The 19992-nt window shown below is 40.7% G+C and overlaps 1 protein-coding gene across 1 annotated transcript; it reads right to left on the reverse strand.

Annotated features, from left to right (window-relative positions):
• Window positions 1-18001: 18001 nt before the first annotated feature.
• On the reverse strand, window positions 18002-19781 carry LOC122039788 (LOB domain-containing protein 18-like). Its single transcript, XM_042599232.1, has 2 exons — window positions 19183-19781; window positions 18002-18802 (listed from the first exon to the last, which is right to left on the reverse strand). Exons 1-2 carry the CDS (start codon window positions 19555-19557, stop codon window positions 18407-18409), a joined length of 771 nt encoding a protein of 256 aa, XP_042455166.1. The 5' UTR covers window positions 19558-19781; the 3' UTR covers window positions 18002-18406.
• Between the last annotated feature and the right edge of the window lie 211 nt (window positions 19782-19992).

Genomic DNA, 19992 nt, shown 5'->3' on the forward strand with positions numbered 1-19992 from the left:
AAGGAGAAGCCCAAAGAGACCGCTCTCGGAACAAAGAAGAGCAAGGAGCACATTGTGTGCTTTTCTTGCAATCAAAGGGGACACTATCGGAGTCAATGTCCCAAGGGAAAGAAAGCGGTCAAGGCTCAAGGAGGATGAACAACTCAAGGGGGAGCCTCCAAGGTAAAACGCAAGGTATCATTTGTTGAGTCTATCCCTTTAAATAATGGTAAAAAGCATGTTAGTTCTAATTTTTATCATTTTAATGCTATTTACCATAAAAATAGGGAGCATGATAGCATTAAAGAAAAACATATGGCTCTCCATGCTAGGACTATCACACCTAGGGTTAGGAAGGTAGGTAAAAGTTTAGGCAATAACACTAAGGACCATAGTTATAAGCCTAGAAATAAAAATGTTCAAAGATTGAAGGAAAAATCAAAATCTAGGGATTTATGGGAAGAAAATCAAGTCTTGAGGTCAAGGCTTGATAAAATGGAAAAGACCCTAAAAATGATGAAAAGTATCCTAAAAGGGTAAAATGAGCAAAACCTAGGTTTAGCACTACAAGGGTTATCCACGGGCCATTGGGGTTTGGGATACAAACCTAGAATTAAAAAGAATGTGCCTTATTACCATATGGTTCCATATAATTATGGAACCAACCTTAGGTCAAATGGTCAAGTCAAAAATACTAGGGAGGTTATTCCTAAGAGTATTTTTACAACAAACGTGACTAAGACTTCTAAGAAGTCCAAGAAAGTCACTAAGAAGATTACAAGGGAGGCAATTCCTAGAGTTGATCTAGGAAATGTGACTAAGGCTTCCAAGAAGTCTAACAAGGTCACTAGGAAGGTATCTAGGGAAGTTATTCCTAGAGAATACCTAGAGCATCCAAGGAGCACCAATAGGTTTTGGGTTCTTAGGAGTATTTTCTCTACTCCTTAGATGGGATAGAGAGTGTCAACTCCGATTAGAAGGGTAGTTAACCCAACTTTGATGAAGTTGACACTCGGAGAGTATTTTCAAGGTTATTATTAACCTTTGAAAATGAAATGGATAACTAAGTTACTCTTGGAAATGATAAGATGTGCCATAATGTGAGAAATTTGATTTAAAAATTAAATTGGCACATTTAGGAAAATCATAAGAACTACCAAGTTGGGATTGTGGTATGTTCTTAGGAATTAGAGGCAAGTCTAAGTCTTATTTTAATTTGTTACTCTTTAAAAGAGTAATTTGTGCCAAAAATTCGAGGAATTTGCTTAATTTAAGTTGACACAAAATTAGAAAAATCAAAATAAATGTCAAAATTGAATTTTGCCATTTTTTTGGGGAAATAATGGGCAATCTAGGTTTCAAATTTTAATTTAGCTAAGGATTAAGGATACTTAGATAGATAATCTAGGTATTTCATTTATGCTAATTTGTCATGCTTTGTTTACCCATCATATGTCGTGACATCATATTTATTCTTGTACTCATGATTTATTATGAAAAACACAAAAATATCATGTCATGTCATACATACATCATGTAGTTCTAGGAAATTTTTCTTTTGAAAATTATTTATCTTTGATGTATGTCATATCGCATCATGCATAATTTTTTTAAATTCCTTGAAATTAAGGGAAAATGGCATTTATTAACAAGTAACATCCTTGGTGGATGTTCATAACCTCAAAATGCCTAGATAGATATGCACGACCCTTAGATTAGGGCAAAACCAAAGTTTACATCTCATTAAGAACTATAAGGTGACTTGTATGTGGTTTCATACATATTGAATACAAGTGAGATGTTAGGATGATGAACAAAACTCAAGATGTTGATTTAGTGCATTCTTTTGAGTTTTAAGTTTATCAAAACACATAGTTATGTGTTTTCCAATCATTGGGAAAGCTAATGTACAGGTCATGTGCATTGAGCCCAAAGAACATGGTTGGAAATTAGTTTTGAAAAAGATTTTAAATATGTTTTGGAAAACCTTGATGAAGACTATCTTTTGATAGTAATCATCATTGAATAGTTGAGCACAAACTTGAAAGAAAACACTAAACCTTTTACAAGTTTCCAAGTTTGTGTCAATCTTTGAAAATAGAATGTATTTTCATAGAAAATTATTTTTCCTTGATAGTATATGTCCTAAGGAATGTCTACATGAATTTTCATAATTTTTTGAATTTTATAGAATTTTCTAGGGGTTTCTGAAATTCACTGAAATTGAATTTCAATTTTTCAGTGCTTCAATCGATCACCCGATCGATTGAAGTTCCTCAATCGATCGGGCGATCGATTGAGAGGAGTTTTCCCACGAGTAGAAGCTCGCTGGATCGATCAGTCGATCGATCCACGCAGTCTGAATCGATCAATGGACCGATTCAATTGGGTTCAATCGATTGGGACCCAACTCCAATCGATTGGGAATACTGATTTTGGCTGGGAAAGCTTGATTTCAGCATTCTAAATCATTTTTAGTCTATAAAACCTTTCCTTACCCCTCAAAACATATTTGTATACATTTAGGGGGAGTTTTCATGATGAAAACAAGGACGGATTGGTTAAGGGAGACTAAGTAGAGGTTTAGGTTGAGGTTTGGTTTCAATATTAAATTTTTGAACCTCAAAACTTCTAAATTTGGGTTTCTTAAAGGTTTAGGGATTCCAAGTCATTGTTGGTGTAATGACAGAAGTTACGTGTATGTTTTTAGGGGGAGTTTCTCTTTAAGGACATGAAAATCTATTTTTCATACACCTTGGAAGGTGGTTAACCTTCTTTAGCGAAAATGCTCAAGGTTGGGCATTTGAATGTAATGGAGAGTGGATATCTTCATTATTTATGTGATGTATGCTCACGAATGAGCATTTGATGATAATGAAGGGTATGAGACCTTCATTTGAATCGTGTGTGAATATACCAAGTGGTATATACTCAAGGATGAGCGTTAAGAATAATGAAGGGGATGAGACCTTTGTTATTGTGTTGTGAACAACGAGTGAAGTTGTAAACAATGTTTAGATAACTCTTCAGGGGGAGAGTTTTTGATGTGTGCCAATAGAGGGAGAATGTGTGGTTAAGTTAGGCCTTCATTACCTAAAGAGGGAGTTTGCCCTCTAGAAAAGGAGGAGAATGAGGGAAACCATCATTCTTATATTGGCATGAAGGAGAGTCGAGGCTATGAGATTAGCCTAACTTAAAGGTATTGTCAAACATCAAAAAGAGGAGATTGTTGGTGCAATATTCCCTAGGTCAAGGTTGACCTGGTTGACTGAGCTTGAATTGGTTCAAGCTCGAGTCTTGATGTTTGAGTTTCGATGTTTGACAATACATGTAGACAAGACATGGAGATTGCAGGTGCAATTGTTCATGTGGAGAGATTGTGAAGGAGAGTCAAGTAGGTCAAGGTTAACTGGATACTTGATTGAAAAATCCTAATGAGTGAAGTCAGGTGAAAGTCCTGGTGAGTGAAGCCAGGCAGGTGTGTAAAAGATCTAGTGAGTGAAGCTCTTGCCTTTAGAAAATCCTGGTGAGTGAAGCCAGGTGAAAGTCCAAACTGGGAGGTTAGGCAGACTGGAAAGTCCTGGTGAGTGAAGTCAGGTCAAAGACCTAGTGAGTGAAGCTAGGCAGTTGGAAAATCCTGGCGAGTGAAGCCGGGTGAAAGTCCTAACTGGGAGGTTAGGCAGACTGGAAAGTCCTGGTGAGTGAAGCCAGGTGAAAGACCTAGTGAGTAAAGCTAGGCAGTGGGAAATCCTGGTGAGTGAAGTCAGGTGAAAGACCTAGTGAGTGAAGCTAGGCAGTTGGGAAGTTCTAGTGAGTGAAGCTAGACAGTAAGGAAAGACCTGGTGAGTGAAGCTAGGCAGTTGGGAAGTCCAAGTAGGTCAAAGGGATTAACCGGATACTTGGCACGAGGAAATCCAGATGGGTCAAGGTTTGACCAGACATCTAGTGAAAGTCCAAGTGGGTCATGGAGGACCGGACACTTGGCACGAGGAGAAAAGTCCAAGTGGGTCAAAGTAATTGACCAGACACTTGGTGAGGGAGTCCTAGCAGGTCAAGGATGACCGGATGCTAGGCATGATGTACCAACGGGTCATGATTGACTGGATGTTGGTTTAGGGGACTTTGGACTTGGTTTTGGACAAAAAATCTTGAGCTAGATCGATCAACCGATCGATTGGCTCATGCCCAATCGATCAGCTGATCGATTGGGTGAGTCCCCACGACAAGCCTCCTCCCAATCGATCAGTGGATCGATTGGGAGAAGCTAGCGATCACACAGAATGGCTCTGGATCGATCGACCGATCGATTCAGAGCCTCCAATCGATCGGCTGATCGATTGGGAGCTGTGATTTTGCGCGATAAGCCCTGGATCGATCAGCCGATCGATCCAGGCAATTCCCGAGAGCGCTCTGGATCGATCAGCCGATCGATCCAAAGCCTCCCGAATCGATTGGGAGCAATCCAATCGATTGGGATTCAACCGTTGACGTCGTATTTAGCTGTTGGTGAGTGTTTCTCTTGACAAAACTCTCGACTTTCTTCTCCAGCAACAACAGCAATCACAGCGACTTCTCCACAGCTCTCACGCTAGATCTTGAAGGTTCTTGGAGGCTTTGGTGCACGTCCAAGTCAAGAGGCGAGGAAGAAGCTAGGGTTAGGGTTTTTTGTGCATATCTTGTAAGTTTTTGCTTGTACTATATTTCCCTTCCCTTTCTTCTTGTACTGTGAGCTTGTAGGACTTCTCTGCCTTCGGTAGTTACCGTAAAGGAGTATTTTTCATAGTGGAGGGTGTGTGAGTGTGTGGATCCTTGGATTAGTCACCTCTTCTTGAGGTGGATACCAAGTAAATCCCTAGTGTTAGCATTGAGTGTTGTTTATTTGTATTTTCTGCTGCATTTCATCATAAGAAACAAGCAACGACGAGCACGAGATTTTTCCCAACATTCCTTTCCCCCTTTTATTTTTCCTTTTCTCCTCTTTTATACTCTTAATGGTCGGCCCCTTGCTTGGACACCAAGCAAGGGTGGTTGGCCCCTATAAAGAGGGGAAAAAAATATTTTGTAAAAATTTTATAAGCAAAGAAGGAAAGCTCTTATAAAATTTTACAAGCTCTCTTTTAATTTCCTAATGTGGATGTTTAAAAAAGGAAAGTTATAAAAATTAAAACCAAGTTTTAAAATTTAAAACACATCTTCTAAAATTTCCTTTTTTAACATGGTTACAAAAAAAAAGGAAAGTTTCAAATTTAAAACTCTCTTTTTAAAAAACCATGAAGATGGTTAAAAAGGGAAAGTTTTAAAACTTTTAAAACTTTCTTTTAAACCATGTGGCCTAATTCAAATAAGGAAAGTTTTATAATTTTAAAATCCCTCTTTTAAAAACTTGTAGATGTTTACAAAGAGAAGATTTTAAAATTCAAAACACCCCTCTTAATTTGAATTATGTGGTCGACCCCTTCATGAAGCATATGGTCAGCCACCTTAAGGAGAACATGGTCGGCCCCTTTGGCTTGGTCACCAAGCCATGGGCCAGCGCCTTCTTGGACACCAAGATGGGCTTTATATGGGTGGATATGAGGCATTAATGAGGATACGACGGGGACCTAGAGGCGAAATTGGTGTTGGCCTCTCGACGAGCTCGAGTATCTCGTGTTCACCCCCAACACACAACTCAAGTTCATCAATAATAACTCATTCTACTAGAGAGTTATTATTGCACTACTGCACCGATCCCAAATTACATTATGGGCTCCTTCTTATCATGAGTGTGTTAATCTCCCTGTGTTTAAGATATCAGATGTCCACTAATTAATTGAGTTATTGACAACTCATTTTAATTAATGTCTTAGTCCAAGAGTAGTACCACTCAACCTTATCGTCATATAGGACCAAGTCCACCTGCAGGGTTTAACATGACAATCTTTATGAGCTCCTCTTAGGGACATTATCAACATAGATTACTAGGACACAGTTTCTTTCTATAATCAACAACACACACTATAAATAATATCATTTCCCAACTTATCGAGTCTTTTGATTTATCAAGCTAAATCTCACCATTTGATAAGTTAAAGAAATAAATACTAAATATATGTGCTTGTTATTATATTAGGATTAAGAGCACACACTTCCATAATAACTAAGGTTTTATTCTTTTATTAAGTCAATATAAAAAGAACTTACCTTAAGTGGTTCTGCTCAATACACTCAGAGTGTACTAGTGTAATTTATCAGTCAAGATAAACTAATACCTAATTACACTATGACTATTCTAATGATTTGTTCCTTTCCATCTCAGTCGTGAGCATCTGTTTATAATTTATAAAGAATCGATAACATGATCTTCTTTGTGACATCATACACCATGTTATCTACAATATAAATTAATTGAACAACTACACTTAGCTTATTGTAGATATTTGACCAATATGATTCTTATTTCTAAATAAATGTTTATACAAAAGCTAGGCTTTTAGTATACATTCCAACAGTCACATCCCAATAGGGTGACTCTCCTCTAGTTTCTGTCTACGTTCAACAGCTGCTCTTCCTGTTACCCCCTTGCTAAGGCACAACTTGATGAAGCTTCCTCCGAGGAGCCTAAATGCCTTTATCTATTTTCAACAGTCTATGACCTCCCCTCCACCCTAACTATATCTTCCCCAACAACTCCCCAACCGACCTGCTCAATACCCTCAGAGTGTACTAGTGTAATTTATCAGTCAAGATAAACTAATACCTAATTACACTACGACTATTCCAATGGTTTGTTCTTTTCCATCTCAGTTGTGAGCATCTATTTATAATTTATAAAGAACCGATAACATGATCTTCTGTGTGTGACACCACACACCATGTTATCTACAATATAAATTAATTGAACAACTACACTTAACTTAATGTAGATATTTGACCAATATGATTCTTATTTCTAAATAAATATTTATACAAAAGCTAGGCTTTTAGTATATATTCCAACAGTCACATCCTAATAGGGCGACTCTCCTCTAGTTTCTGTCTACGTTCAGCATCTGCTCTTCCTATTACCCCCTTCCTAAGGCACAGCCTGTTGAAGCTTCCTCCGAGGAGCCTAAATGCCTTTATCTATTTTCAACAGTCTATGACCTCCCCTCCACCCCAACTATATCTTCCCCAACAACTCCCCAACTGACCTGTGGTCGGATATTACTGAAGGGTCAGCTGATAGAGACTTGGGAGTTATTTGCAAACTAATAAGAGGAATACACACCAGCAGAGATGATGGACGTTTATTCTCATGACTTAATCATGGTAGGTTTCAATCTTCTAATTCTCTTTCATTATGAATACTGCTAATGATGTTTATTTTGTAGAAATGGGGAATCGGAATCATAAACTGGCGAATTTGGCTCATGGGAATGAGACTTTAAAAGAGCATCTTTCAAAGGCTGACTCCATGTATGCCCTCGCTCGCTCGCCACAGGAGTGTCAGATGCAACTCGATCGGCTAAGCGAGTTAGGGAGTCAACTTCAAGAAGCTCAGTCATCGAGAAAGACTAAGGCAAAGATGGAGCAGAAATTAGACGATGCCCTAAAAATAGTTGAAGATAGGTTATGATATGAGACAATCCGGTAAACCAAAGTGGTGGAAGACCTGGAGGGAAAGATTGTCGAGGTTTAGAGCTTCTCCACCAAACAGGAGGAACTCAAGGCTGCTCATGCATTGGAAATGGCTGCTAAAGAAGCTGAAATGTTGGCTAAACCCCAACTAATATCTTAGCAGCAACAAAATTTAGACGCACAAAGAGAGGAGCTAGAGTCCCTACAGTCAAACTTAGAGGCCATTGAGACTACTCTGACTGCTTCCAAATCTGAGCTAGCAGGTCTCTCCTTCAAGCTGACAGCCTCCCGGGTGGAACTAACAGTCTATCAAGTGGGAGAGGATGAATGGTTCAAGACAAGAAAAGCAGCCCACCTGAAAACTTGTGAATTTAATATGCTAATTGTTACCTCCATCAACAAAGCTCTTCTCCTTGGAGTAGATGGCGCAGTGACGTAACTTCAGGAATGTGGGTATTTGACATTTGAACACCTGGTGGATTCCTCGACCGTCAGAGGCTAATCAAAGAGCGCTCGTTCGGCTTATTTCCCAATCTCCACTAGTTTATTTTTGTATTTTTACCCTCCTCATGGGCTAAGAAAACTCTCTAATTGAGATTTCCTTTTATGCAATTTAAGCTTTTATTAAGTTTTGCCAACTATTAGTATATGCCTGATTACTTGAATGTTATTATTTTTCCCAAATAATTGACTATTTACATGTCTAAGTAGGGGTTATCTATATTGGTCAAGTTTTATATACTGAGTGATTCATAAATCCTGTCACTAAACCATAAGTAACAAAATCTCAAATATCCGACTGGATCTTTGAGCCGATCAGGTGATGGTTTTGGGATGAAACCTTCTTGGACTGCCCGAAGTCAAGTTCGTCCGACATTAAAACCAACTAGACTGTAAGATTCGCCTGATTATTGAGCCAATCGGATATACAGTAAGCCATGCCCTCGTGCTTTAAGAGAAGAAAGATGAAGTTCTACAAGGACAAGTTTACCTCAACAAGTGTGTCGATGCTTCGAAATATTGATTCACCTTTCACATCTATTATAAATGTGCATCTCCTATTGTTGACACGTGCCTCCCCGCCTCCCTTCTCTAACATGACAATTGGTGCACAATTTTTCATCTCCACGATGATTTACCTTCTGATCCAACGACCACGATAATTAGCCCGCTTTTTTCCCACCTCAATCCAACAGTCCTTTTTAAAAGGGGATTCAAATGATTTTCTTACAAAACTCTTTAAAACCCCTAATGTCTCCATCTTCCTATTCCTTAGTGTTAACGGAGCCTTTGCTTTTACAAACTCCAGTGAACTCTTTTCCTCTTCATTCACTTTCCTCTAATCTTACTGTTGGAACCCCCAATGTTGTTTTGGTGTGATCAACAAGTTAAGTTAGGTCCTGTGTATTTTTAACCTTGTGTCTAAGTGTACAGGATCTTAGGAGCACAGGTAATCGAGCGGAAGACGTAGCTAGCGAGAAGGACGGCACACGGTGCATCCGAGGGACGAGGCGTTGCGGAAGAGTACACCGGTAGACGAAAAGGAAGCGTGCAGTGGTTCCGAGGGACAAGAAGCTGGAGCGGAAGACTGCTCGAGGAGTAAGAGACGTAGCTAGCGAGAAGGTCAACACGGTGTGCGGCCGAGGGACAAAGACTGCGGATGAGTACGCTGGCAGACGAGAAGGAAGCACGCGGTAATTCCGAGGGACTAGAAGCCGGAGCGGAAGCTTGCTCGAGAAGACCGGAAGTTGAGTTCGAGTGAGCCCTATTCCGGATGGCAGAGATCACCTAAGCGAGTGGAAGACTCGGTCTGAGGCGAACGGAGCCGGAGCAGAAGACCCAAACTGAAAAAAGTCAACAGGGTTGACTTTTCCCTTCGGGGCGCCCGGAGCTGTCCAGGGCGCCTGGAACCCTTCCGGGCGCCCGAAGTTGACTTTTTCACCGGATCGAGTTTTGACTCGATCTAAATGTTGGAGGATAAAGTTTATCCCCCCCCCCCCCTCTCGGGCACCCGGACCCTTCGTGGCGCCCCGACCAAGGCTATAAATATAGCCTTGGTCCAGAACCTTTTCAACAAATCAAGAATTGTAATTCTAACGCTTGTCTGTTTTAAGTTTAGAGTTGAGCTTCTATTTCTGTGCTTAAATGCTGTAAGAGGCTTCTCCGCCTGAAGGAGATATTTTAGTACGCTTCATCTTCCTTGGATTAACAACCTCCCAGGTTGTAACCAAGTAAGTTGTGAGTCTCGTCCTTTCTGTTTTATTTATTTACTCTTTATATGCAAGTGTTAATTTAAGAAGTCGAGAAGGGTTTATTTTTTATTTTCAGGCTATTCAACCCCCCTTCTAGTCGGCCAACGGTCCAACAAGTGGTATCAGAGCCGAGACGCTTTAGAATAACTAACCGCCGAACGAAACAACGAGATAGCCGGAGCTAGCATCTACCCACCAGCATTCGAGGGGGAGTTTGCTTTATGGAAGCAACGCATGAAGGTATATCTAAACACAGATTTTGGTATTTCATTAATTATGAAATTTGGTTATGAAGCACCAAAGATAACGAATGGAGAAGAAATCAAGAAATATCTCTGGAACGAAAAGCAACGTAACAATCGATGGCAAACGCTCGGGTTGAATTTCATCTTCTAAGCGTAATACCAGATGAAGATATCGACAGAGTTGAAAAATACAAAAGCGTAAAAGAACTTTGGGAAAAGTTCTTAAAAATCTACGAAGAACCATCTGAAGTCGAATTCAACTCTTCGATGGACACCAAGTCACCATCAAAACAGTCTGAGAATGAGGAAACTGCCAAGACAACCGAACTCCATCCCGAGGACACAGAAAGCTCATCCCAGATGAGCATCGATGAAAGGGGAGAGACTTCAGAAGAAAGCAACACAACAGGGGGAGAATCAACAGCTGACAAGGTAAGTCAGGTATGGTCTCCACCTTCTGAACAATTGGTTAAATCAATTGAAAAGTTGCCTGAAGATTTTTGCAAATTCGAAATTGAATCGTCGAAAGAGTTTTTCGGATTAGAAAATCTTTTGTTGAAAGAATTTAGCAAATTAGAAGCATTGTCAAAAGATTCTTGTGAGTTACAAAATACTTTGTCGAACAAATCTTGCAAATTAGAAACATTGCCGAAAGATTTTTTTTTACCAATTATGTTAGCGAAAGAATTTTCTGCATGCTTAATATTATTTGTTTTAAATCTAGAAAATTATGATTTGAGATATTATGATAGACTAAAATGGAAATTTAGATATCATAATGATATTAAAGAAATGGCAATAACTTGAGAACGAATTTTATTTAAATAAAAATAAATAAATAAATATTTTTACCTAAGTTAAAAGTTTTTCTGAAATTAGAAATTTCTACTTAAATTTTAACTTAGAATTTTCAAAAATATTTTTACAAAATTGCCTAAGTCAGAATTGTTTTTTAAAGCGATACTTAGAATTTTTTTTTGAGACTGCTTCTGTGAAAATTATTGCAAAAAATTTTCAAAGTTCTCAAAATTTTCTAAGTCTTAACCCTTAGATTTTTTTCTTGCAACCCCATTTTTTTATGTGATCAAAGGGGGAGAGGAAAAGTATAAGTCTAGGGGGAGGTAGACCAAAAATAATTTTTCTATCTGTTTGCACTTAATTGCAAAAATTAGTTAGTTTATTTTAATATCTATTTTTACCCTAGCTTAACTTGGGTTGATCACATCAAAAAGGGGGAGATTGTTGGAACCCCAATGTTGTTTTGGTGTGATCAACAAGTTAAGTTAGGTCCTATGTATTTTTAACCTTGTGTCTATGTGTAAAGGAGCTTAGAAGCATAGGTAGTCGAGCGGAAGACGCGGCTAGCGAGAAGGACGGCACGCGGTGTGTCCGAGGGACGAGGCGCTATGGAAGAATACACTAGCGGACAAGAAGGAAGCGTTCGGTGGTTTCGAGGGACGAGAAGCCGGAGCGGAAGACTACTCGAGGAGCAAGAGACGTAGCTAGCGAGAAGGTCGGCACGGGGTGCTGTCGAGGGATGAAGACTGCGGATGAGTACGTTGGCGGACGAGAAGGAAGCACAAGGTAATTCCGAGGGACAAGAAGCCGGAGCGGAAGCCTGCTCGAGAAGACCGGAAGTTGGGTTCGGGTGAGCCCTATTCCGGATGGAAGAGATCACCCAAGCGAGCAGAAGACTTGGTCTGAGGCGAACGGAGTCGGAGTAGAAGACCCGAACTAGTAAAAGTCAACAAAGTTGACTTTTCCCTCCGGGGCGCCCGGAGCTGTCCGGGGTGCCCAGAACAGTCCGGGGCGCCCAGAGCTGTCCAAGGCGCTCGGAACCCTTCCTGGCGCCTGGAGTTAACTTTTTCACCGGATCGAGTTTTGACTCGATCTGAATGTTGGGGGATAAAGTTTATCCCTCCTAGAGCGTCCGGACCCTTCAGGGCGCCCCGACCAAGACTATAAATATAGCCTTGGTCCAGAAGCTTTTCAACAACTTAAGAATTGTAATTCCAACGCTTGTCTGCTTTAAGTTTAGAGTTGAGCTTCTGTTTCTGTGCTTAAACGCTGTAAGAAGCTTCTCCGCCTGAAGGAGATATTCTAGTACGCTTCATCTTCCTTGGATTAACAACTTCCCCGATTGTAACCAAGTAAATTGTGAGCCTCGTCCTTTCTATTTTATTTATTTACTCTTTATATGCAAGTATTAGTTTAAGAAGTCGAGAAGAGTTTATTTTTTATTTTTAGGTTATTCAACCCCCCTTTTAGTCGGCCAATGGTCCAACACTTATTTCTCAATTTCCATCATGAATATCTCTATACTAGGATATACACTTCTCATTTTGAAGTATGACGAGGTAGACCTCGAGGAAATACATTTTACCTATGATGTTCCTGCATCTATGCATCTAATAATACTAACAGAGTAGGAACGCCCCCATTTTCCTCCAGTAGGTTACGTAACCTTTTTTAAGGAGCAGGACTTAGCGGGCTTGTGTTTCCCTGTTCCTCCCTTCTTTCTTGAGGTGAGCCAAAATTTTCACATTCCTCTTCAACAATTGGTCTCCAATTCTATTTGAGTACTATACGGAGCTACAATCGTGTTCTGCTTATTTGGGACTCCTCTGTCCCCTCATTTATTTCATTACTTCTTCTACCCACAACAAGTAATCGATGGTGTATTTCATTTTTGTGCCCAACCCAAGATCACACTCTTCAATAGGATTTCAGCCCAAGGTACCAATTGGAAGGATAAATATTTCTTTATCCAACTACCCACCCCTATATCATGGCCTACTACTTGGCAATAACACCCGCCTCCTGCGCTAACGTTGGGTGACCTTAGCGCAGAGCCATCCCTCCGCAAGGCCATAGAAAAACTAATTAGACTGAAATTTGATATTTCTAGGCTTCTCTAGGAAGGGTTTTTGTATATCTTTGGACTAAGTGCTATAAAAATTGGGCTGGAATCTTCCTTTGGTAAGAAACATTTTCCCTTTCTTTTTGCCTCAAAATGAAAATTTCTCCTTTATCTTCTTATGTCTAATAGACTTTATTTTTACAACAGAAACCATCTTCAAAGTTTTCCTCTTCAAGAATATCTGGATAAATGAAGACATGCTAAACCAACTGGGTCAAGCACTCTTAAAGAAATATGAGGCTGAGCAGACATCTTCATCTTCTGGCCGCCCTCTGCTAATGGCTACCTCCCCAGGTCTTCGGACTCCGACGAGCCACTTAGGTTTAATTTAGGCGAAAAAGGAGCCGATTGGATGCTCTGGTTTTATTCAAATAACCATAGGCCGAGCGGGTTATTACTGACATGCATAGAGCTCCTTCCACTCGAGGAAAAGGATTGATTATCACTGATTGTCCCCTGACTGAGCCTATTATTTTAAGGACGATCAGTCCTTCCTTCACGCCTTCTGCATCCGTGCAGTCTTCTCGACCCGCTAAGCCAACCCATAAACCTTCCCCCCCCCCCCCCCCTGTTCGCTTGGTGCCTCCAACGGGCCCTACTCCAAGCATCCCTTCTTCCAAGTCAGGCTCTCCCAATTCAGCTTATCAATTCCACTTCACCTTTGGTCTATCAGCCCAACAAGGAATGGTCTTACCTCAGTCATCTTATGGGGTGGTGAAGTTGAGAGCTTCACTAGCTGAAGCCTGGACAAAAGTGAGAAGACACTTGAGGGACTTCTCTGTTTCTAAGCGTGCAGATGAATATAGTCAAAATGCAACTGCAGTAAGTTTTTAAGTTTACCCCCCCCCCCCAGGCAAGTAAAATTTCTCAATGCTATCTTTTCTCTTATTTTACATTGCCGAACTAAACTTAAGCCACTAGTAGTGGACTTGGAGCGGGATAACAAATCCTAAGAGAGCACGTGGAGGAACTAGAGCTCTCCGTGTCCAATCCACACATTGAGGTGGCCAAGCTACAAAAAGAAGTGAGGCTCCAAGTTGGGCTACTATCTGATATGAAGAAGACCATGAGGGATTCTCAACAACTGGTGAATTCCCAACGGGTGGAAAAGAAGAAACTAGAAATCATGTTGCAGACTAACAAAACCAAGCGAAAAGCGAAAAGCACAATGAGGGCCAAGGTAATCTTCGACCTGGCAAAAAAAATTGCTCTGCTGGAAGAACTGAAGATTTCTCATACTTCAAGATCAGCTGAGCAAACCAACGAATTATCGACTAAGGATATGTTGATCCTGGAGCAACAACAGAACTTGGATACACAAGAGACCAGACTGGAATCAATGCAGGCCAAATTAGAGTATGCTACGTCCGAACTGGTAGCTTACAAGGCTGGAGAGGATGAGCATTTTGAGATTAGGCGAAAATCCTATCTTAAGTCTCGAGAGTTCGGCCTGACATTTACCATGCACACCAAGAGGACGCTCACTCTGGGATCAGAAGGGGCGGTTCGACAACTGCGTTAGGGTGGTTATCTATCTACTGAACCACTCACACAATTCATAGCCCGCCAGTGACTTTTAAAAGATCTCCTGAAAGATCTCTTAAGTAAATTTGATTGAATATATAATATGCTTATATTTATGCCTTATAATTGCCGAAGTAAGGAAGTGGAGTTTAAATACAGCATGTAGTTTGAAAGTTAGTAAATCATACCTGTCTTTGTGTATTTTTACAATTTGTTGTCACTTCCTTTGTAAGATGAAATCTGAGTGAATGCGAAAGGTCCAACAATACGAAGATCCGAAGGTTATGTGCGTAAGCGACCATAATCATAACTAAACCGAGATGAATAATAGGCTGAGCGAGATAATTATGTCGAACGAAATCAGGCCAAGAATAATAAAATCGGGCGAAAAAAGTATTCTGGCTAGAACAATAGTTTGGCATTTAGACGTGTGAACCCCACTTATAATTTGATTAATTAGCGTAAATAAGCTGATCAAAATAATTTCTATGTCTTCTAAGAGGCATAACCAAGCTCGGTGAGAAAATGACCCGAGCATAATATGAATAGGATACATGCGAGAGCTAGCCCACTTGTAACTCAGTCATATAGCTTGGGAGTCTGGAATATATAGACGCGAGGGCATGCTCACTTATAACTCAGTTGAAAGGTTCCAGAGTCTGGGGCATAGGTGTGAGAGGATGCTCGTTTATAACCCTTCCGGATGGTAGGGAGTCTGAGACATAGGCGTGAGAGCATTCTCGTTTATAACTAGGCCAGATGCTCAAAAGGCTGGGACATAGTCGCGAGAGCATACTCACTTATAACCCGGTCGGATGCTCGGGAGTCTGGGACATGGCACGAGAGCATGCTTGCTTATAATCCTGTCGGATACTCGAGAGTCTGAGACATAGGCACGAGAGCATGCTTACTTATAACCCGGCCGAATACTAGGGAGTCTTGGACATAGATGCGAGAGCATGCTCTCTTATAACCCGGTCGGATGCTCAGGAGTCTGAGACATAGGCACGAGAGCATGCTTACTTATAACCTGGTCGAATAGCTCAAGAGTCTGGGACATAGGCATGAGAGCATGCTCATTTATAATTCTACTTGATAGATAGGAGTCAAGGCATACGCACGAGAGCATGTTCACTTATAACTCGATCAAATACTCGGGAGTCTGGGACATAGATTTTTTGAAATAAAATCGCTTTCATTTTTATTAACTACAAATAATATGCTACATCAATGTATTACAAGCGTATTCTCAAGCCCTATAAGGCTACAAATGATTGGCACTCCAGAGTCGCTCTAAATTTTTTCATTTGCATCCTAGAGGTAATAGGAGCCTGATGCAAGCTTTTATACCACCTTATATAATCCGCCCCACTGTGGTTTCAACTTATTAACATTCTCGATTGGTTTAATCTACTTCTAAACCATGTCGCTAATCCCAATTTTGGTTTAATAGTACATCCCAATAGGGGACGACCATACTTGTTCAACTTATCTCTTTCAACCTGAATGTCGTGAGGTGGGCCTTGGAAAGTTTTGGAATAGGAAGTGGGAATTCGCAGATCCTCCAAACGTAGAGCTCGTAAGGCTTTGAAACCAAACACATTACCCACAATGGAAGTAAACATGTTAGTAACATAACCTTCTTTAAAAAGGTCTAAAGGATAACCTTCTTCAAGGAGCCAAGTCTTATAGGCTCGGCCGAGTATATTCCCAACCGGCCGTATGCCGAGATACTTGTTTCTGAATAATGAGAAACTGTAACTCATATACTCGATCGACAAGTTAAGGCCGGTCGGATTTGCTCTGTATATCTTGGCAATGAATGGAGTTATAAGTCCTTGCAGTCTAACTAGCTTTTGGGCTGACCAGTCATGTGTTGAAAGTTGTGCTCTGAGAAGCTTGTACTGAAAGTGGGAAGTTGAGTCCCTTAAATCTGACATGTGGTGTGATTGACCGGCCTTATGGTGGTAAACCTGCTATTCCTTAAATCCGATCGGCAATTGGCTGGTCAAACATATAATAGGTGTCTTAGCACAAAAATAGAGCACTGTGTCTTTTAGGTCTGATCGGCTCTTAAGCCGGTCGTCCTTATTTTGAAGGCCTTAGTGTTGGGTAAGGAGCGGAGTCCTATTGAGAGTGACACGGTGACAGTCATCTCATCTTGACTTTAACTATTACATCATCTCTGGATCTGCCCGTAACCTCCTGTATCACTATGCAACCATCTCATGTCTTCTTTTCTTCTCTGCATAACCTGTTTGAGGTAACATCACGTAGACAGATTCTAATTTTCGTTCCTCTACGAGTAGTGTGTTTGTTGGCTCCAAACTTTGATAAACTTTCACATCCTTCGGCCCGAATACAACATAGATATCCTGTATATCCCTTTAAATTAGGAGTCAAAGGACAACTCTTTTCACTACACGTGCATTTGCTATCTTGTCTCTGTCTCATTAATTAATTTACAGTTGTTTTCACCCTTAAACAATAATCCAAAGTGGATTAGGATCCTTTCGTATATTATGCTTTAAAATTACGCTTTAATGATTGAAGTTTCACTATATTTACTTTGTCAATACATTGAAAATCCTTTGATTTGAAGTACGCTTAATTAGTATCTCTTAATTAAGCTTCCTTTAATTTGAAGTACTAACATGGACCATCTTCTCGAAAATTAAGTCATCCAAACCGTGATGGTTAAAGATAAGAGTGTGTTAATCCTTCTTCCTTGTGTTTGACTAAACATCCTTCTCTGTGTGGGATAAATCATCTTTTTTCAAGGCTTCTCATAGCGTTCCTCCACATAAATTAAAGCCAAGTAAAGTTTTCATCCTTGAGACCATTTATCATAATTCTCATTTGCAAGATGAAGGAATTGAAAAGAAACAACTCCATTATTGGTCATCTCTTGAGAATCAATTGTTAGAGAGAAAAAGAATATAATTTTTTTTTTGTATCTTAAATGTTAAGTACAATTAGTGATATTTATTAAGGAAAACACTTAGACACATAAGTTTGACTAATCATCTAGATAAAAAGGAAATTCAAAAAATAAACATAGATGAATGTATTATAGATATATGAGGAAACTTACTAAGCTCCCTATGCATAAATCTCCAATATTTCTAACATCAGCATCACAGTATATAAATCCCAAAAGAAATCAGGCTTAAGTATATGATATCATGATTTTGAATCTATTTATAAACCGAACTAGAAATTGATGATTGCCAAACATATATGCTCTCTTGGAAACGCTAAGTGTCAGGCTTCACCAAATTTTTGGTCATCTAAAGAATATACATAATTTCCTTAAAAAAAAATAGCATTTCTCGCATGATTTTCGCCAAACAAGCAATCTCAACAATGTATTGTGATAGATAGCTATATTTATATATATATATATATATTGATGTCATTTTCCACATCAAGTTATAATATATATAGTTGAAAATGCAAGGCAAAGCAAAGGGCATGCTGAACATTGTTGCTTAAATTTTGCTCTCATGTTGGCCAATACTGAATTATAATAATGAAACCCCATGCATGATCATTTCTTCATTTTTTACATTCCAGGCAGATGTGTCCAATCGAAGAAGCAGCTCGGTCACTACATGACGATCATCCTAAATATGATATGTCTTAATCCTCCAGTTTGACCTAATTTGTTGAACAAATGAAGTTAAAAGAAAGTTTTTTTTTTTGTGGGGTATTGAAACATTAGAGAAGTAGCTAGTAGTACTACTAGCTAGGCCAATCCCCCCTCGCATTATATAAGCAAATTAATTTGGATTCTTGATCCCAGAATAAGAAGCACATCCCCTGAAACGAGCAACATATACTTGTTTCAATATTCATATACCTCGCCTGGGATTTGACATCACCAGTCACTTTGAGGAGGGAGGCGGTTCGCCACTGGTGGTCCGGTGGTTGTGGCGGCCGAGGAGCTCCCGGGCCAATGCTTGGAGGTCGCCTCCGCCGCCGCCTCCGCCGTAGCTGGAACTCTCGGATAGGCTTCTTGTACTCGCGCTGAGCTGCTGGTGCTGCTGATCTTGTTGCGGTAATTGTTGAAGAGCCCAAGCTTGTTGCACGAGGGGGTCGAAGAGGGCTGCAAGATCGACAGAGGAAGGGAGGAGTGATGCCGATGGAAGGTCGGAGATGGTAAGGGGCAAGGGCACTGCGGGTGATAAGGTCGGCGGCGGCGGCGGCGGCGGGGGGCACGGGAGCTCCAGTGTCGCCAAATGGGCTTGTAAGTAAGACAACTCCGCTTGCAAGTTGACAACCTAGACATACATAACATACAATTTAATGAATCGTCGGAGTACACTGCCGCAGCAGCAGCAGGAGGATGAAACGCTGAATGATTAGCTAGAAGAGTAGCGTATGAAACAAGTACTTGTCAGTGAGTCAGATGATATGATTGCTTAATTCCGATATTTTTATCAATCATACTAACAGTTCTTGTGCCGTGCAAGATTAAGTTTAAGAATCAAACGGATTGCACTCTTTTAGATCGATCTGTCGCGGTACGATTAAATGAAATATTGATTAAAAATCAATCATCTCGCTAGCTAGGACAGAATACAATCGATCGAGATCGATCGATGGAGCTAAAAAAATTAATGATCAATAATATCATATATGTATATAGTATATTACATACCTGTTGTTGGAGGGCGAAGATGTGAGCGACGCAGCCGTAAACGGGATCACGGAGGCGGGCCTGTGCCTCGTAGCAGATGGTGACGACGGCGTCAAGACGCTTGTGAGCGGGGATGTGGAGAAGCAACTTGGAGACGTTGCTGGCACCGAAAACCTTGTGAACCGCCGCGAAGTGCGCCGCGCCCTGCTCCGAGTCAAAATAGGGAGCGAAGATGCATCCTGTCACGCACTTACGCCGCAGAAACTTGCAGGCCCCGCAAGGCCCTCCTCCTCCTCCTCCTCCTCCTCCTCCTCCACTGCCAGCTCCGCTTCCTCCTCCTGATCCTGCTCCTGCTACTCCTCCCACGCTTGCGCTGATACTGCTTCCACTACTCATATCACACCCTGCAGCCAGCCAGCCCCAATTGATAATACTAGCTATCTATTACGCGCGTATGAGAGCTTGTAGCAGTCTTGAAGGAAGAGTGATCGATCGAGATTATAAGAGGGAGGGAGAGAGCTAAAATGGTGTGAGGAGAGAGAAATTAAGAGGGGCGGTGGGTTTGGAAGAGTTACTACTGTTCGATGCTTGTTGGCTTTTGGTTTCTCTAGCACTTTAAAGCCACGCCAAGCAGCCAATCCTATCTCTTCTCCCCACTGATCTCACAGGCCACTTCTACACGGCCAGGGCCAGGGCAGCCCTTCCCTTAGTAGCTTGCGTGAAGAAAGCATGCAATGCAAATTTAATTAATTTAAATAAGAAAACCAAACCCTATCTCTATATCTCCTCGGCTCCATCTGATCTATTCTTGCTATAGCTAGCTTGTCACTG

The sequence above is a fragment of the Zingiber officinale genome, chromosome 2A (assembly GCF_018446385.1).
Source record: "Zingiber officinale cultivar Zhangliang chromosome 2A, Zo_v1.1, whole genome shotgun sequence".
NCBI lineage: Eukaryota > Viridiplantae > Streptophyta > Magnoliopsida > Zingiberales > Zingiberaceae > Zingiber > Zingiber officinale.